Source organism: Prionailurus bengalensis, chromosome C2 (assembly GCF_016509475.1).
Source record: "Prionailurus bengalensis isolate Pbe53 chromosome C2, Fcat_Pben_1.1_paternal_pri, whole genome shotgun sequence".
Lineage (NCBI taxonomy): Eukaryota > Metazoa > Chordata > Mammalia > Carnivora > Felidae > Prionailurus > Prionailurus bengalensis.
Window position 1 is genome coordinate 69,395,831 of NC_057350.1, and position 15,845 is coordinate 69,411,675.

Genomic DNA, 15,845 nt, shown 5'->3' on the forward strand with positions numbered 1-15,845 from the left:
GATGGGAAAAGAGTGGGAGGTGGGAAGCAGAGAAGTGCTTGTAGCCAAGCCTTCCAAAGAACAGGAGAGAGGGGAGTAGTGGGGTGCATGGGGGTCCAGGTTAAGATGGGGAGGCAGTTGATGGGAATTTTTGGCAAAGAGCACAGAGAGGGCCAGATGGCCAGAGTCAGGTCCCTGAGTCGGCGGGGGGGGGGGGGGGGAGCGGGGGGAGGGAGGGGGCAAGGAGGAGATTGGAAACACCCAGAGCACAGAAGAGCGGTTAGCTTTGGTAAGAGGTTAGAGGGCCACCCCTTCCATTCTAACAGGAAGACACGAAAAGCCCTCTGGTACAGGCACATTTATAAATTTGGTGACAGAAATTTACAGGAGTTGCTGTCTGGTGGCTGTTTTCTCTGTGAAATCGGGGGTGCTATCCTGGGTTGAGTGAGTCAGAGGTTTAAGGAGGATGGAGTTTGAAGGGAATCATGGACACTGTGCCAGGCAAGCAGTCCCAGGCGTGAGAGGCACAGGCAAGGGTAGCAGCTGGACTGATCCCAGCTTGGGGTTTGGCCATGAGGGTGCAGTGGGAGGGCGGGAGGGCAGGGAGGTTTGTGATGATGGTGAGAACGATGGAGTCTGGCAGGAGGGGCTGATGACGAAGGTTGAGGCGTCATGGGCGGGGGAGCCTAGGGAGCAGGGAGAGACCAGGAGCAGAGTAAGAGCTAGAAGCTTCAGCAAAGCCATGGGAGGATGTGGGCAGAAGAGGGCAGGACACAGACCTGGAGGGGCCCTCGTGGGTGTGTGTGGGAGGGGAGGGCCTGAGGGCTAGTCCCAGCTCTGTGTCTCTCTGTACAGCTTCTGTTTCGTCTGCACAGTGTTGAGTGCTGGCTTCTCGGGCTCATAAGGGGTCTACGTGGTGAGCTGACATGGGAGGATGCAACACAAAACAAAAGGAACTGGAAGGCTTTGTCAGGTAACAGTGCACACAAGGACAAAGCAGCCACCCCCTGGCAACATTCGGGAATGTGGGGGAAGTGTGGAAGACGGTCTCCTGACACCAGGAGTCTCAAGGAGGACACGAGCCTGAGTGAGAGGCTCTGACAGCAGGCACTTGAGTCTGCGTTCAGAAACCGAGGTGTAGGCACAAGAGTGGTGGCGGGACTGCTCCCAGCTTGGGGTTCCAAGCCCATGTGGCCCTGATCTTCTCAGGGTTGTTGGTCCCAGCCAGGTCTTCTCTGACACGTGAGTGCACGTCCACTGGCACCTTTGATCTTCACCGGAAAGCAGCAAACGGCAGCCTGTCCAGAGCTGCTGACACCTGGGCTTTCAAACAATTCATTTACCTACTTGATGATGGTGGATTATTAAAACAAAAAACGAGGAAGATCTTCCTAGATCCGTGGCTAAGCCCCCATCTCTTGTTTTGTTTTTCTCCTGCCCCGTGGATGGGTTAACATTCCTCCACCAGGAAAGCTGCCACCAACCGATTAGTATTGTTCAAGGTGTTCCAGGAGCGTCAGCCCTGAAGATGGTTCGAAGATGAATGCCGAAAATAGCTCTGGAAAATCCTACATTAGCAACCCCCTCTCTTGGAGAGTCACAACTTGCATTCACATGCAAAAAGATCTGAAAAGTTTAGTAGGAGAACACACTTTTTGTTTCAACTTTTTAAACCACAGACTCCCACCCTCCCAACACTCCCCCTCCTGTCATCACTCAGAACTAATATTCCGTGCAATTCCCTTTGACATACGCTAGTCAAAGAAACCACTTGCAGTCGACTATTTCTATGGGCCCCAGCACAATCAACTAGTGTGTTTGTTGAGGATTACACGTACCCTTGGTTATCTATCTGGTACGTCCAAAATTGGTGTCACTTAAACAGCTCTCTCTCGAGGGAGACTTGAAGCCCGTTAAAGAGTGAGAATAACCCACGGCATGAATAGAAGCATTTTGCATCTGTGAGAAAACCCAGTCCAAGAGTCAAGTTAACTCACACCCACAGAGTGTACAGGACATGCTGCAGACAAGCATTCTCGGGGCCAGACACCGCCTTATAAGGTGGCCTGACATTTTCTCATGGCCCAGGCCACCCTCCAAAAATATCCGGAGACAGAAGCAGAGTGGGAACTGACCTCTCTGAACGTTTCAAAGATGAACAAGCAGGCTCTCCGGCTAAACAGGGGCGCTCACACCTGCCTTACGACCAGCTCCAAAAGCCCCGCACAGTCCGTGCTGGGGAGGGTTCTGCAGTGGGAAGAGAATAGATGGATCCTCCGCACACACATCCAAGCTGGTCTCTTCGAAAAAGTACCCCTTCAGAATATGCTTTGAGACCTGCCTGTCTTTGCTCTATACGGACAACAGAGATCCGTGACTAATTTTCATTAGTGCGCCTTTCTGCCCCAACGGCGATGTCCTCTGGTGTCCTCGGGTTGAAGCTTAGTTCCAAACGCCTCACGCCAAGGCCCCGATCGCTTGTGAGGTGCTGCCCCCCAGCGGGGCAGCCCGGCTACAACAGTACGGAAATGGAGTTTGGCCTGCAACCAAGTGCAGTTATCTGGACTTGTAGCCACAAAGGTCAAAGATGTAAAAGCGCTGCTGTGGGAGTAATGCTCTGGACCTAGTGAGCAGAAAACGCAATTTCCAAACAACATAAAAAAATCTATGAAATGGCACTGGTACTTATATACACAGCCTTTCTCATATTTTATTTTTGCTCATCAAGTGATGCTTTTAGGGTGAACTGCCTTTTGTGGGAGAAAAAGATTATTTTGGTAGCAAGATCTGCCCCAGTAACATGAAGGACTATCCTTCTAACTTTGAGAACTAAAAAGATTAAATAGTCTCTCACTTTAAAAACAAAGCATTGGTCAAAAACTCATACAGCTCTTTTGTAACTCTGGTTCTCAGCTGCAGGCAGGGGAATGTTAATAGGTATGGCTATTTTTGGTAAGAGTTGCTTAGAACAGTTTCTTCACCACTAAATTGTATGACAATGAGCCAGTCCATTTGTAAGGCTGGGATTTTTTTTTTTTTTTAAATAATATGAGGAATCGCAAAGCTAGTCTCCATTCTTGTTAAAGGGAACAGAACAACACAGTGGTATTTTTGGAACAGTGTGTGTAACAGTAGGTCTCTTAATTATACCAGCGGTAATTCCTCAGGCTAGAGCTTATTATGTTAACATAGGACACATAATTGCCACAAAATATGACAATGACAAATTAGAAAGCCCTGGTTTCCCATTACCACACTAAGATTGTAAAGGTTGGATTTTCTGGGTAGCCTCTACTATTAACTTTACCATCTGTTCCTTAGTGTTAGTGGAAATAATTCTTTTCATAAATGAAAAGCCTATCTGAAACAGACTAGACTGTACACAAGAGTGATTCTGTAACCACCGTGCTGGTCATGTCTAAGCCGTGACAGCAGGTGGGAAGAAAATGTTCCCTTTGGAACAGAGACCAACAGTGATGGTTAAGTCTGAGAAGGACATGGCAGACCCAGCAGTGGCCACCTTACTGCTAGAGGCACATAAGAAAAGGTCACTCAGAGATCGCCTTGTAGAAAATACCCATCCCATGGGCACATCAGCACTTTCACTCGGAGGTGAAGAGGTCTGGGGTCTATAACTAGCAGGCCAGAAGTGGCCAGGCGGGGCGCATCCTGTCAGCATCCCTTCTGCCACTACCTACTGTGAACTTGAGAGTGCATGAAGTGGTTCCTCGGATGGCTCTGTAGTTGGGGACATTTTCATGATGTAGGTACTTGACCACATCTTGTTTTTCTTTGTGTTTAATGTTCATCTATTTACTTTGAGAGACAGAGAGTGAGCATGAGCCGGGGAGGGAGAGAGAGAGAATCCCAAGCAGGGAGCAGGTTCTGTGCTGTCAGTGCAGAGCCCAATGTGGGGCTCAATCTCACGAACTATGAGATCATGACCTGGGCCTCAAGAGTCGGAGGCTTAACTGACTGAGCCACCCAGGCGCCCCCACATCTTGTTTTAATATAAGATGAACTTTGGTAGGCAACAATATTTCCCCTCTTAACTTATATTAGAAAAGTGAGATTAAAAAAATATCGTAAAAGAACCCCCAAACCCCAAAACACTGTAAGACAAGGATCCTCGACTGTTTACCGATTTTCTTAGACTTCCTGGTCACTTATATGTGGAATCCCTCGTGTCCCTCTGCAGCCAGGCCGAGAGGGGTTTGGTAAGCTTGAAGACAGCCTGGCAGGAAGAATGACTTTTTGGAAACCTCTTAATATCATCTGTCTATTTCTCCTGTCAAGTGCAGAACCATTATGAATAGCAGAAACAGATTTTAAACCTCTCAAAGAAAGAACTGGAAGCCGTGACAGAACGGAAACTCTTCCATATTCCTACAACGCCACGTTTAGGCCAACCTAATGTGAAAAATCACCAGACTCACTGGTCAGTATTTCAAATCCAGGCAGAGCACACACCAGTTTATTTTGAAATGCAACACAGATCCATATTTTATGAATACAACTTATTACTACATTAACGTTATCAGGTAAAAACAGCTTCCAAATGCATGCATAGAAAGTTAGATATAGTCTTTGAACTCCTTATTTCTAAATATACAAAAAATACATTTAAATTATATAATTTTAGTGAATCAAAGACTTATAAAATTACAATTTTGGTTTTCACAACATAGAAAAAATACAAAAATGACTATATATATGGTTGTATAATTTTTTACCCAAATTTCAAAGGAGCAGTATGTACTGGTTTTGATGTTTTACAATGTTTTATCTAGAAACTCAGAGTTGAAAATAATTTGCAGGTTGTACCACGTCAACGCCAATCTTTTATTATAAATGAATAACCGAAACAAACGAGTAGAAATGAGGGCACAATCTTCATATGCCTCGTAATTTACCTCTACAATCTTCTAAACCCTTTCCGTGGGAAGTCTGCTCCAGAGGAACAGCTTTTATCTGGAAGGACAGTGCTTTTATTCCATGACTAACTCTCCATGGTGCCTTTGATAACGGTCAGTACGTGTTAAGTGAGTGATCCCAACCTGAGCAAACAGAGCACAGCAGGATGCAGATCAGTGTCTACAAAGCACTACTGCATACCCCAAAGAATTCTCTGCTGGAAGGTGGTCCCTGAAGGGGGTAGCCTGAGATACCCAATCAGGTGGGCAGCCGGGCAGGTGACGCCTTTGACTGTGTCCTGAAATGAAAACGGGAAGTCTGACAAAATACCCACCGAACACCACCTTCCTCGTTCACACATTGTTAAGGTGTGACAGTTGGTGGGGTTAGATGTTCTCAATTCATAAAAGAACACTGCCACTTCAAAGGAGAAGTTAATTCATGTTGGAGATAAAAGAAACCAGTTACAGAGGGAGGTGATGGCCGCACGCATGCCTTACTTATCTGCCATGAGCCTTTTAAACGCTGATGGACAGAAGTACACACAGGGGTGGAGACCCTTTTTGAGGAGGGAGTTGCGCGCTGTGTTCTTGCTGCCAAAGTTCAATTTGGTGCAATACCACTGTTTGCGACAGAGCGTTCTTTGTAAATAGCAACAAATTATAACAGAGAGGCCTGAATAAAACCCCAGTCCAGAGATCCTGGAAAATCTACATTTTTTTTTTATCCCATCTTCTGGAACTATTCTAGAAAAAACTGAAAAAATCTTACCCAAACTAAGTAATAAGACTAATGTAACTCAAATTGTTTCTGTTTTACAGTAGAAGTACATTTTGGAAAAAGAAAAAGCATGAAAAATAGTCTTTCCTCTATATTTAGTTTATGAAGTACAAGAACAGATTCTAATCTCAACATGCCCAAGTTAAGAGTGCTGACTTAAAGAAGCAGAATTTTAATGTTCAATTCAAAAATAATTTTATTACGCATCTGCCTGCATTAAATTTTAGGCTGCATACTTTCTTCTCATCTTCATTTTAATTGTCAAGCTTTTATGAAAATAACACTTAAAAAATTAGTTTTCCATTATGACATTCTTCTGACATTAGCAACTATATTTTAAATAACTACTCAGTAAGCTAGTAAGCTAGGCTTTTAAAATTTTTTAAATCAACCATTAAAAAAGAAAGGTGGGGGGTGGAAGAAAGAATCCACAAAGAACATTCTGTGTTTAAAATCTAATGCACATCTGAACTTGGGCTTTACATTTTCATCAACCCTTTCTTGAAGAGTCTTAAATGCACAGCTGAGCAATTAAATGGCATGAAGATATGACAGTAATCAGCCCATGTCCACAGGACACTATCGCTTGGCTGCTCCAACACATGGGGATGACACTGCTTTTAGCTCATGGCTGCCCAACAGGAACATATCGCTGCCTCTGGACTTACACTTGGTGGGACTTACACAGGACCATAATTGGGAAAAGTACCCCAACAGAAGAGTTGAATGAAATTTAAAAATAAAATAAGGGTGTATAAACCTGTCCCTGAATGTTCTTCGGGATTACATTTCTAAAGTTACACCTTCCATGTGCTTTCAGTAACAGATTCTCTAACTCCTTATGGGACTTGACCGGCTTTGGGTCCACAAACGAGAATAGCTATTGGTAAATACATTACTCAGGGCTGTTCTGAGAATGATACCGTGAAAGGTACTTGTCATTTACTAGCGATTGAGCTTTCCCTTTCTGAGAACTGTCACTGTGTTAAAATATGATTGAGGCTGAGCCCTGGATAAGATAGGTTCTCTACGATGTACACATACTAAGTTCAAGCACGTTTCTTAGTGGCAGGCAGTAATGACTCAACTGAAAACAAACAAAAGGGTTCTAGTTGTTTTCAGATTACAGGTACTACCCCAAAGCTTCACAGACATATACATTGTATAATTAATTCACTAGATATGAGGGGATAGGTCCCAGCCATAATCTCAGAACATTCCAGAGAACAAAGTTTGCCACTTCAAAAATACAGAGTTCCAGCATGCGGTCAAGCGCTTTGAAAAGGGAATGCTAATAAACACACTGCAGACTGAAACAGAACTCTACTGCAAGCCGGGCATTCAGCTGGTACAACATCATTACTCAGACTGTAACTCTCAAGTATTTAGTGTTACAGATCTTTATTTATCAGATACAAGAAAGAAACAGGAGGATATAAAATGCCAAATCCCTTTCCAGAGCCATCATAAATATTGGGAACTTCTGGTTGAAAAGCATGCTGAAATGGACCGGCCAGGAGGTTTTATGTAACAGTTTTTGTTCTTTGTTTTTGTTTTTTGTTTTAAATAAAATCCCAGGCCTGTGTGACACTGGATTTTGGTTCTTGTTTTTATTTTTTTAATACTTTAAAAATAGTTCTTACTTATTTTCTATGAAACGTATTGGGAACTCAAAAAGTCTGCAGCATTTTTTTGTCATTGAAAAGTTTGTTTTTTAGGGGTGTGCAGAAAGCAGGAACTATTCAAATTTCTTGTGTTCTTCAGTATGAGAAAGGACCTTTCTTCTCTGGTGTATCATGTGGAAGTATAACTGGGGAAAAACTGAAAGAAAAGAGAGTATTGGTTAAAGAGATCACTTAGAATTGCTTAAATCTAAATCACTTAAAATCTAAAGCATGTGGACTTGAGGTCCTCTCTGACTCTCTACTTTCTCATCCCTTCCCCGAGGAAGGGAACAAAGTATGCCTGGGGAAAGGGAAGAAAAATGCAGAGGGACTTACCTTTTCTGGCTTTAGCTGAAGGGAAAAGGGTGGTGCGGACCTGAGTGACACAGAGTACCATACTACCATTACCCATCAAGATGCCGCAGAGCTGCCAAATAACATTCTACCTCCTCTAATATTATCTTCACACTTATTCTCTGAATTGACATTTAGTGACAGACTTACCATTCCTCTTTACAGAGGAATTCAGGCCCCAGAGGGGGTAGGTGACTTGTCTGGTTTCACGGCAAACTCCTGGCAATCAGGAACAGTCTCTGGGCTCCTGACACTCAGCCTAGCCCCTTCTGTCACTGCTGTCACCTGAGGGGATCTCCCAAAAGTACTTCCTGAGAACGGTTGTTCTTTGAATGGGAAGACTGAGGAGGGGGAGGAGGGCTATGACATTTCATCTGAACGTGACGAAGCCAGGTTTGGATGTAGAAAGTCCTGATGAAAAGTAAGCTAGTATCTTAGGGACCGGAGATTCTGTTCTTGGTCATTTCATAGATTACTTTAAAAAGTACTGGTTCTCATGGGGCGCCTGGGTGGTGCAGTTGGTTAAGCGTCTGACTTCAGCCAGGTCACGATCTCACGGTCCGGGAGTTCGAGCCCCGCGTCAGGCTCTGGGCTGATGGCTCAGAGCCTGGAGCCTGTTTCCGATTCTGTGTCTCCCTCTCTCTCTGCCCCTCCCCCGTTCATGCTCTGTCTCTCTGTCCCAAAAATAAATAAACGTTGAAAAGAATTAAAAAAAAAAAAAGTACTGGTTCTCAAATAAATGGGGTGGCCCCTCCTCCCTTAGGAGTATTCGGAAATTGCGGGGAGGGGAGTGTATATTTGGAGGAGGAAGGTTACTGACATTTAACATACGAAGCAGGAATGCCAAAACCTGCAATGTGTGATAGTCCCCACAACTAAGAGGTGTCCCACCCCAAATGCCTATAGGATTCCTGCTGGGAAATGCCAGCTAAGCCACCTGCCTTCACAAGGTTACTGGGAACTGGGGGTTCAACAACTGTGTAATAACTCCAGTGGGATGGTCTTAAATGTACAATATGCTTCCTCCTCTTCCCTTCTCAACAGCTCCAATCTCTACTTTGTAGACAGTAACCTGTATTTCTGGACAGGGGGTGGGGGGGTGGTAATTTCCACTATTCCCCTGACAGTTTCTTCCTTTTTAAATGGGTTCCACGTTGGCCAAATTTCAAACGATCCTCCCGAAGCACTCTAAGACATCAGGGGGTGTGCACACATGGATCTGGGAAACCGCAGAGGAGGCGCCGGTATCGACCAGGACTGCCATCCACTCCACTCGCTACTTGTAGGCAGGAAGTTATTCGGAGAAAAGACCCAGCTTGTGCACAGAATTCAACAGGGAGAGAACTATTCTGGTACGAAAGCCAGAAAATTTGACAAGCTCTATAATCTAAAAACTGGAAGTAAAGATATAATTAAACCATAAGGAATGCTAATTGCAATCATTTAAAAATGTGGGGCCAGTCATTTTTCTATAGATATACTTTAGTAAAGGGAAACTTTGTGGCAAAGTACACTAAGGACTTTTGCACTGGTTGCAGGGCTGGCTAAAGCTTCCGCACTAGTTCAGAGGGGCTGAGGAAGGATGACCTGGAAGCCATTCGTTAGACCCTTGGTGGCAGCAGCAAGCCGGCTGAGTATCCTCCTCCCCACGGGTGAGGGCCAGAGGTCAGAGATGGGAGGGCGGATATGGCCGTCTCATTTCTTTGCAACTTCGGAGGTTTCTCTGTGCCCGAGCAAAGGAATGTGTGTGGAGATGGCCAGGAGAATGAGGGCCCTAGGGCTGGTGGTTCTCTACAGTTCTAGTAATGATTTCTTGGTGATCAGAACTTGGGTGATGCTGTCTCCATCTGAATTACCCACATGTTTAGGCTGAACCCAACTATAAACGGCCAAAACAATTCCAGATACATGGCTACTACTTTTAACCATGGACTCCAAAGAAGAAACCCCCCCAAGACAATCTCGACCTGACAATAGGCTATTTTGCATTCTACCTTCTTCTCTCCCAGTTCAGCACACATGGAATGGGGATGGTTGCTGTGCACTCGAGGGTTGTGGTGGGGGTAGGGGTTCCTCTTGTGAGAGGAACACTGGAGGCTGAGAGCAAATGGAAGTACGCTGCCTGGGAAAAGTGTCTTCTCAGTGTCTCTGAAAATCGGAGGTGTGGTTATGCTTACTGATGACCTGGAGGGTGCCCAACTTCTCAGTGTCCTCACCCTACATCGGTGTTTCTCATTTCTCAGCACCCCCCTTTTTTGTTTTGTAAATCCCAACCCCTACAGCCAACTTTTATCAATGTAGGGGGCTTAGGAAATGTAGACAGGACTTAAACATCTACAAGTCCCACAGATACTATACACGGTGCAGCTGCAGCAAGGTGGGAGAGGGGCACCTTGCCAGGGAGTGAGGGTGCTTCCAAAGCACCCCAAGACGAGAAAATTCCCAGGGTTACAATTTGGGTTATATGTGCAACAATGCAACAATAGGTCAGGACCATAAAGAAAGGGTGTTTTTTATATAATACACGCATATTACCAACTTCCCATTAGAGAAGATAGAAAGAAACTGAAGTTGTAGAAAGAACACCAAATTTGGTCAAGGCTGGATGTCAACAGCAACCTCTCTTAACTCTGCATTTTCTTCTTATAAATACAAAGTTTTGGAAAGTTGGAAATGTGCTGTTGGCTGGAATGAACTGTACAAACTGGTCTCAACAACCTAAACAACTAAAAACATCCAGGGCAACTGGCTCAGGCCAAAACCATAATGAGTGCCAGCAGACACAAATGATTTATATCTGAAGATAGGGCCTGGGCTGTCATCTTGACCCTGGATTGGGGTGTGTGTGTGTGTGTGTGTGTGTGTGTGTGTGTGTGTCAGGGATTTGGAGAAAATCTGTTAATCTTTATTTGAAATCAGCCCTTTTTCTTGGTCTATAGGAGTTAAGCCACCTTAAGAAAGAAGTAATATAGACTTTAACCAAGCCAAGTTCTTAGTAAAACAAGGCTGAGAATGGAAGAAGGGGAAGGAACCCAGGTCAAGAAAGCCAACTTCTGTGGAGAACCCCAACCTACTCTTTGTGTTCTCTCCTATCTCTCAGTCTTAAGGCCCATAAGGACAATCCCACGGAACGGGGTTTGTTTTCCCTCGGGAATCACTATCACCTGTGTTTGACCAGGCCCCTTAACTAGATAAAGGGTTCAGTATAGGCAGAGGCAAAAGTCTGGGCACTGGTTGGCCGCCAGACCACAAAAAAGACTAGGTGGTACAGACAGACTCAGGCTGTCCTGGAATAAAGACCTTCCTTCTTTGGCAGACTAAGATCTTATAGCATCTCTGAGGTAGGGGCTCCATAATTTGATTTCACGATACTATTCCTGCTCCTTTGCCAGTTATCCAATCTGATACCTATCTCTTATTCATTCAAAACCTTTTGCTGATTTAAAAATTAAAAAAAAAAATTTTTTTAATGTTTATTTTTGAAAGAGAGATTGTGTGGGGAGGAGGGGCAGAGAGACAGGGAGACACAAGCAAAGCAGGCTCCAGGCTCTGAGCTGCCAGCACAGAGACAAAACCAGGGCTCGAACTCACGGACTGCAAGATCAAGACCTGAGCCAAAGTCGGATGCTCAACCAACTGAGCCACCCAGGTGCCCCAAAAACTTTTGCTGATTTTAAATAAATCCTGTGGTGCCCACTGGGATAACGTGTGCTACTCTGGGGGTGGCAAAACTGCAACTAGGAACCGTGGCTCTAGATATTGGAAAATGGGGGGCACCTGGCTGGCTCAGTCGGTGGGGTGTGTGGCTCTTGATTTTGGGGTTGTGAGTTCGAGCCCTTCGTTGGGTGTGGAGATTACTTAGCCTGGAGCCTGCTTCAGATTCTGTGTCTCCCTCTCTCTCTGCTCCTACTTTGCTCATGCTCTCTCTCTCTCTCTCTTTTAAAAACAAACATTAAAAAATATAAATGAAATAAAAAATATTTAGAGACTGGAAAATGAAACTCGAAGGGAACGAAACTAGAAAGATGAACAACCATAAGCTAATTTTGACTCTTCTCTATTTATCTCTTTTGTTTGAAAATCAACTACCTTTTTAATTTGAAGAGAAAGGGCCTTTGGCCACCACGGTTCCAGTACCAAAGAGGAGGACTTGATAATTAATAAAGAGTGGGAAATGAATCATGAAGCAGAATTACAGTCCAAGAATTTCTCCAAGATAAACGTTCACATGAAATCTGGATGTAGTTTTTGTTTTTTTGTTTTTTTTCTCACAACGCATGAAATGCAATTTTCCACAGAGGGACACAAACATGTCGCTTACGATTGTTAAGATGATTCATTCAGTTCACGCTGTGGGCTGAAGAAAAATCCAACCTTCCTGTCTGAATTTAACCTGAGGTTTAGGGGAGAATATAGCATCTTACAGACTAAAATAAAACTCACAGTCACAATGGCTATAAAAATAGCTAAATGAGAAGACACATTAACGTTACATATCCTCGCCTAGAACAAAATCTTTTTGGATATGTGAAAATCAATCATAGGATTTCAAGTGAATATCAGAATTTGAGCAAAGGACTAAACAACTCTTCCTCAGCAAACAGGATTCACTTCACAGAAGCCTCAAACATAGCCATTTCTCTTTGTTACTGAATATGCTGATAGGCACATCTGATTACCTGTATTTCAACCTTTAGCAGGATTATTAAAATAACTGGAAATCATCCTGAAGAGAACATATGTCCTGTTCAGATGATTTTAGTGATTATTTCCAAACAAGAAAATAAGAAATATGGAAAAAAAATATTTTTATTTTGCTATTTGTTTCTAGTTAACTATCGGTTCCTTAAAAATGAAGTAACTATTTTGATACAATAAAAATGCAAAAATCTCTTTACAATGTTTTCCAAATACTGTAACAAGCAGTTCTCAAGAGACAGAAAAACTCACGGTAAGTCTTTAATGGCCTTTTTTGTTTTCTACTCAGCACGTTCCCTCAATAGGTAGTTAACCTTTCTTGGTATTCACTGTTTCAAACCTACACACTGAGAAGGGCTACATTTTGGCAGCTATCTTGAGAACGGTTCATCTTTATTCAATTACTACCAGAGAAAATTCCCTCTAACAGTCAGCATTCAATAAAAACCAAAGCGTTCCCAATAAATCAGATTTACATTTACTTGGATATGGTATAAAAACATCCAAAGGCATTTAACTCTAGTTATTGTAGAGCCAGTTTTAAAAACATAAATAAATATATGTATAACTGTTTACTTACTTGGAATGTAGGAGATCATTATCAGAATTAGGAATGCATAATAGTCAAAGGAGAAATTGTACTTGTTAGGTAAACTGATGGAGTACAGGCCCGCCTGTCTGACAAAGGGCAAAGCAGCATATATTGTGAGCAACTCTCCTGACACTCCCATTGGGTACAGCACAATGAAAAGTGTGTACCTGAAACAAAACAGAATATTCATGACTGAGGCTCGAAGCCAGCACTAGTAGAAGGATACATTCCCACCCTTCTAATCCGTACAGGTTTTCCAGGAAGCTACTGTTTCTACTTTTTCCTGTTTGCCCACTATTTAAATTCAGGCTTTACAAGCCAGTCTTTGGAAAGGGCCTATAGCAGGTATGTCTCTGAATGTTCTAAAATAAAACATAATAAATGTGTTCGGTCAGCTTACAATTTGTTCAGTTTGGCCCAATAAACAACATTCAATACAACTCCCTAAAATAACAAGGATGATGCCAATCATTGGTGAAGTAGAGGCACTGAGTCATGGTTCATATAAGGATCCTGCCCTGTGGGGTAGAAGTGGAGCTGGGGGCTTTGCAGGGAGTTGGTGGGGGAGACGTTAGAGCATGTAGCTAGAATCCCTCCAATGTATACCAAACTGGTCTGTGGACTGAAAAACATAGCGCATCCAGTGTGCTTTTAGTGCTGCTATTAGCCAAATGTCTGTACATGTTATTGTGAAAAATGAAATATATGCTAATTTTAAAAACCTTAAAAGTTCCTAACAGCTTTTGGTCACTATGTAATTTTTCAAAACCAAAACAAAACAAACAACCCAACCCTACAGTAACTATTACAGAGGAGAGTCCACACAATTTTTTTCACTTTAAAAAGGAATTCTCTATGTTTCAAAAAGAATTCAGAGAGAAGTTCATCCTGTGGAACTAACTGGAAATCATTCGGAGGTGTTAGTATTGCTAAGGAAACCATCAGCTCAAATTTTAAAGAGGCTTTGGTGTTTGTAGCTGACAGCGAGCACTCTGGGTTCCAAACTTCCAGGTGCAGAAGTTGTGCTGAGGAATCTGTGACAAAGAACGGAAGCCGTGTTCACCGTGTTCCCCGCTGCCAGCTTCAGCCATGCTAAAGAGGACAGTGGAAAAGGAAGATTCTTCCATAGGCCATGGACAACCATGGACAAGAAAATCATTCTCCACTGATAAGTTCAGGGCTGGGCAGCCAACTCTCCCTGTAACAGACCAGACAGCTTCCATGATGCTTGCCTGGTTAGTTATTAATTGCTATCTTTTCCCATTCTTCCCTTTTCCTAATAAAATTGTGTACTGGGGGGAAAAAGGAAGTTTGCATACTTGAAACGTTGGAAACAACTGATTGATGTCTCTAATTTAACCATCAAACTCATAAATTGTCTAGGAAGCACCATTTTCCTTCTATGAAATGAGCAGTTGGGTCCCAAGAACAGTTTTGATCCTTTTGCTTTGTCACTCTCCCCACAGTCTTCTCCAACTCAGAACATTGCTCACAACCGTCTCCTGAATTAGTTCAGATAAATGGATGAGCTGTCAGCCCTTTACCCAATTCATAACAAATACTGCTGGCAAAAATTATCAAAGCAAAATAAAATTGCTAACATTCTAAAACCACATGTATCGTTTGTTATGAATTAAAAATTGAGTCATAGCCTCTTGGCAAAACTGAGACTAGGAGAATTGGACTTGGTCCAAAAAACATAAGGGCAGGAGCTCATCAGTAAAATTTGGTATGAAAAAAAAGTGATGTTACATCAAATCTCTACCGAATAATTTAAATGAAAATAATTGATCCAATAAAAATAAGTATATACAACTTAAAACAGTATTTCTAATAATCAAAGTTAAGGAGCATCTCTTATCCTGATGAAATCCGAAGACCAGTCTCATATCACCAATCCCAACACCTGTCTCATAGAATTAAAAAAACCCTGAAGTATAGTTGACATCGTATATATATTTATTTTTAGGAGCTTGGAGACAATATTTAGCAAAAAAGGACAAATACAGTGATGGATCACTTCAAAAGTTAATCTTTATCCCATGTACTTTACCTGGCCCATTTGATGAGGTAAGGCAGATGGTTTAATAGACTGAAAGTATAAAAGGAGTAACGGATAATTTCTGTGATTGTCCAGGCAATAACAAACAGAAGGACACTGTCTTCGCTCTGAACCTGAAGGAAAAGGAACAAAAGCAAAAGCAAACACATAAAACATTTTAACAAAGAAGCTGCACCAGTGTGCAGCACCAGCCACGCCCCCTCTCCGGCCCCCGCCCTCTTGCCGAGCTAGGGGACTGAACAACTGGACACAGCCCTGGTCTGTATCCTTGGTGGCCACAGCACAGCACAGGAAGAGCCTACCTACCATATATAGGAACATGTGCCTATCACAACAGCTGTGTAGAGTCGAGTGATTAAGGGCCAGTGAGAAGAACTCAGCTTACTGATGAGTAGGAGGGGCAGAAACAGGAATCCCACGAGTTAAAGCCCACAGGAAAAAACAAACACAGATGAGTGTTCTGTCTGCTGGCCTGCTGCGGAGAATGTGAACTGATGTTAGTGGGAGTCAAGACTAGTTAGATAAGAAGGTAGCAGGGCAAACTGGTGGCAAGCTTGGGGTCTGTTAACAAGAATTTTAATTTGATCTGCATGACAGCTAAGAATCTGAGGAAACTTCAAAGAAGGGGAACATAGTGCCTGAAATACAACTGAAGATGAGGCTAATTCACTGGGTAGGATGAATTCAAGTGAAGGAATAAGAGCCAGAGACTGTCTGCAAGGCCTAGCCCATTTATTCTCTCCCATTGGTGATTTCTTCCCCTGAAGAAGCCTGGTTTAACTTAAAAATTATAGAAACTTCC

The 15,845-nt window shown here is 43.1% G+C and overlaps 1 protein-coding gene and 1 long non-coding RNA gene across 4 annotated transcripts in view; both read right to left on the bottom strand.

The window, feature by feature from the left end:
* Positions 1 to 322: 322 nt before the first annotated feature.
* Positions 323 to 2,639, bottom strand: LOC122491524. Its single transcript, XR_006299376.1, has 2 exons — positions 2,115 to 2,639; positions 323 to 1,605 (listed from the first exon to the last, which is right to left on the bottom strand). It is a non-coding gene; the product is annotated as an uncharacterized LOC122491524 (long non-coding RNA).
* Positions 2,640 to 4,418: 1,779 nt separating this feature from the next.
* Positions 4,419 to 15,845, bottom strand: part of HACD2 (3-hydroxyacyl-CoA dehydratase 2) — a 105,162-nt gene continuing 93,735 nt past the window's right edge. Inside the window, exons 5-8 of one of the 3 annotated variants that reach the window (XR_006299377.1) lie at positions 15,035 to 15,156; positions 12,970 to 13,148; positions 12,013 to 12,084; positions 4,419 to 7,494 (exon numbers count right to left, since the gene is read on the bottom strand). Coding sequence is in view for 2 of the 3 variants with exons in the window: in XM_043594337.1 (XP_043450272.1) it covers positions 7,412 to 7,494; positions 12,970 to 13,148; positions 15,035 to 15,156 (384 nt within the window). In the remaining variant the exon portion in view is untranslated. Of the gene's footprint in view, positions 7,495 to 7,673; positions 7,714 to 12,012; positions 12,085 to 12,969; positions 13,149 to 15,034; positions 15,157 to 15,845 lie in introns of all 3 variants that reach the window. The other 2 variants (XM_043594338.1, XM_043594337.1) reach the window with 2 other exon arrangements.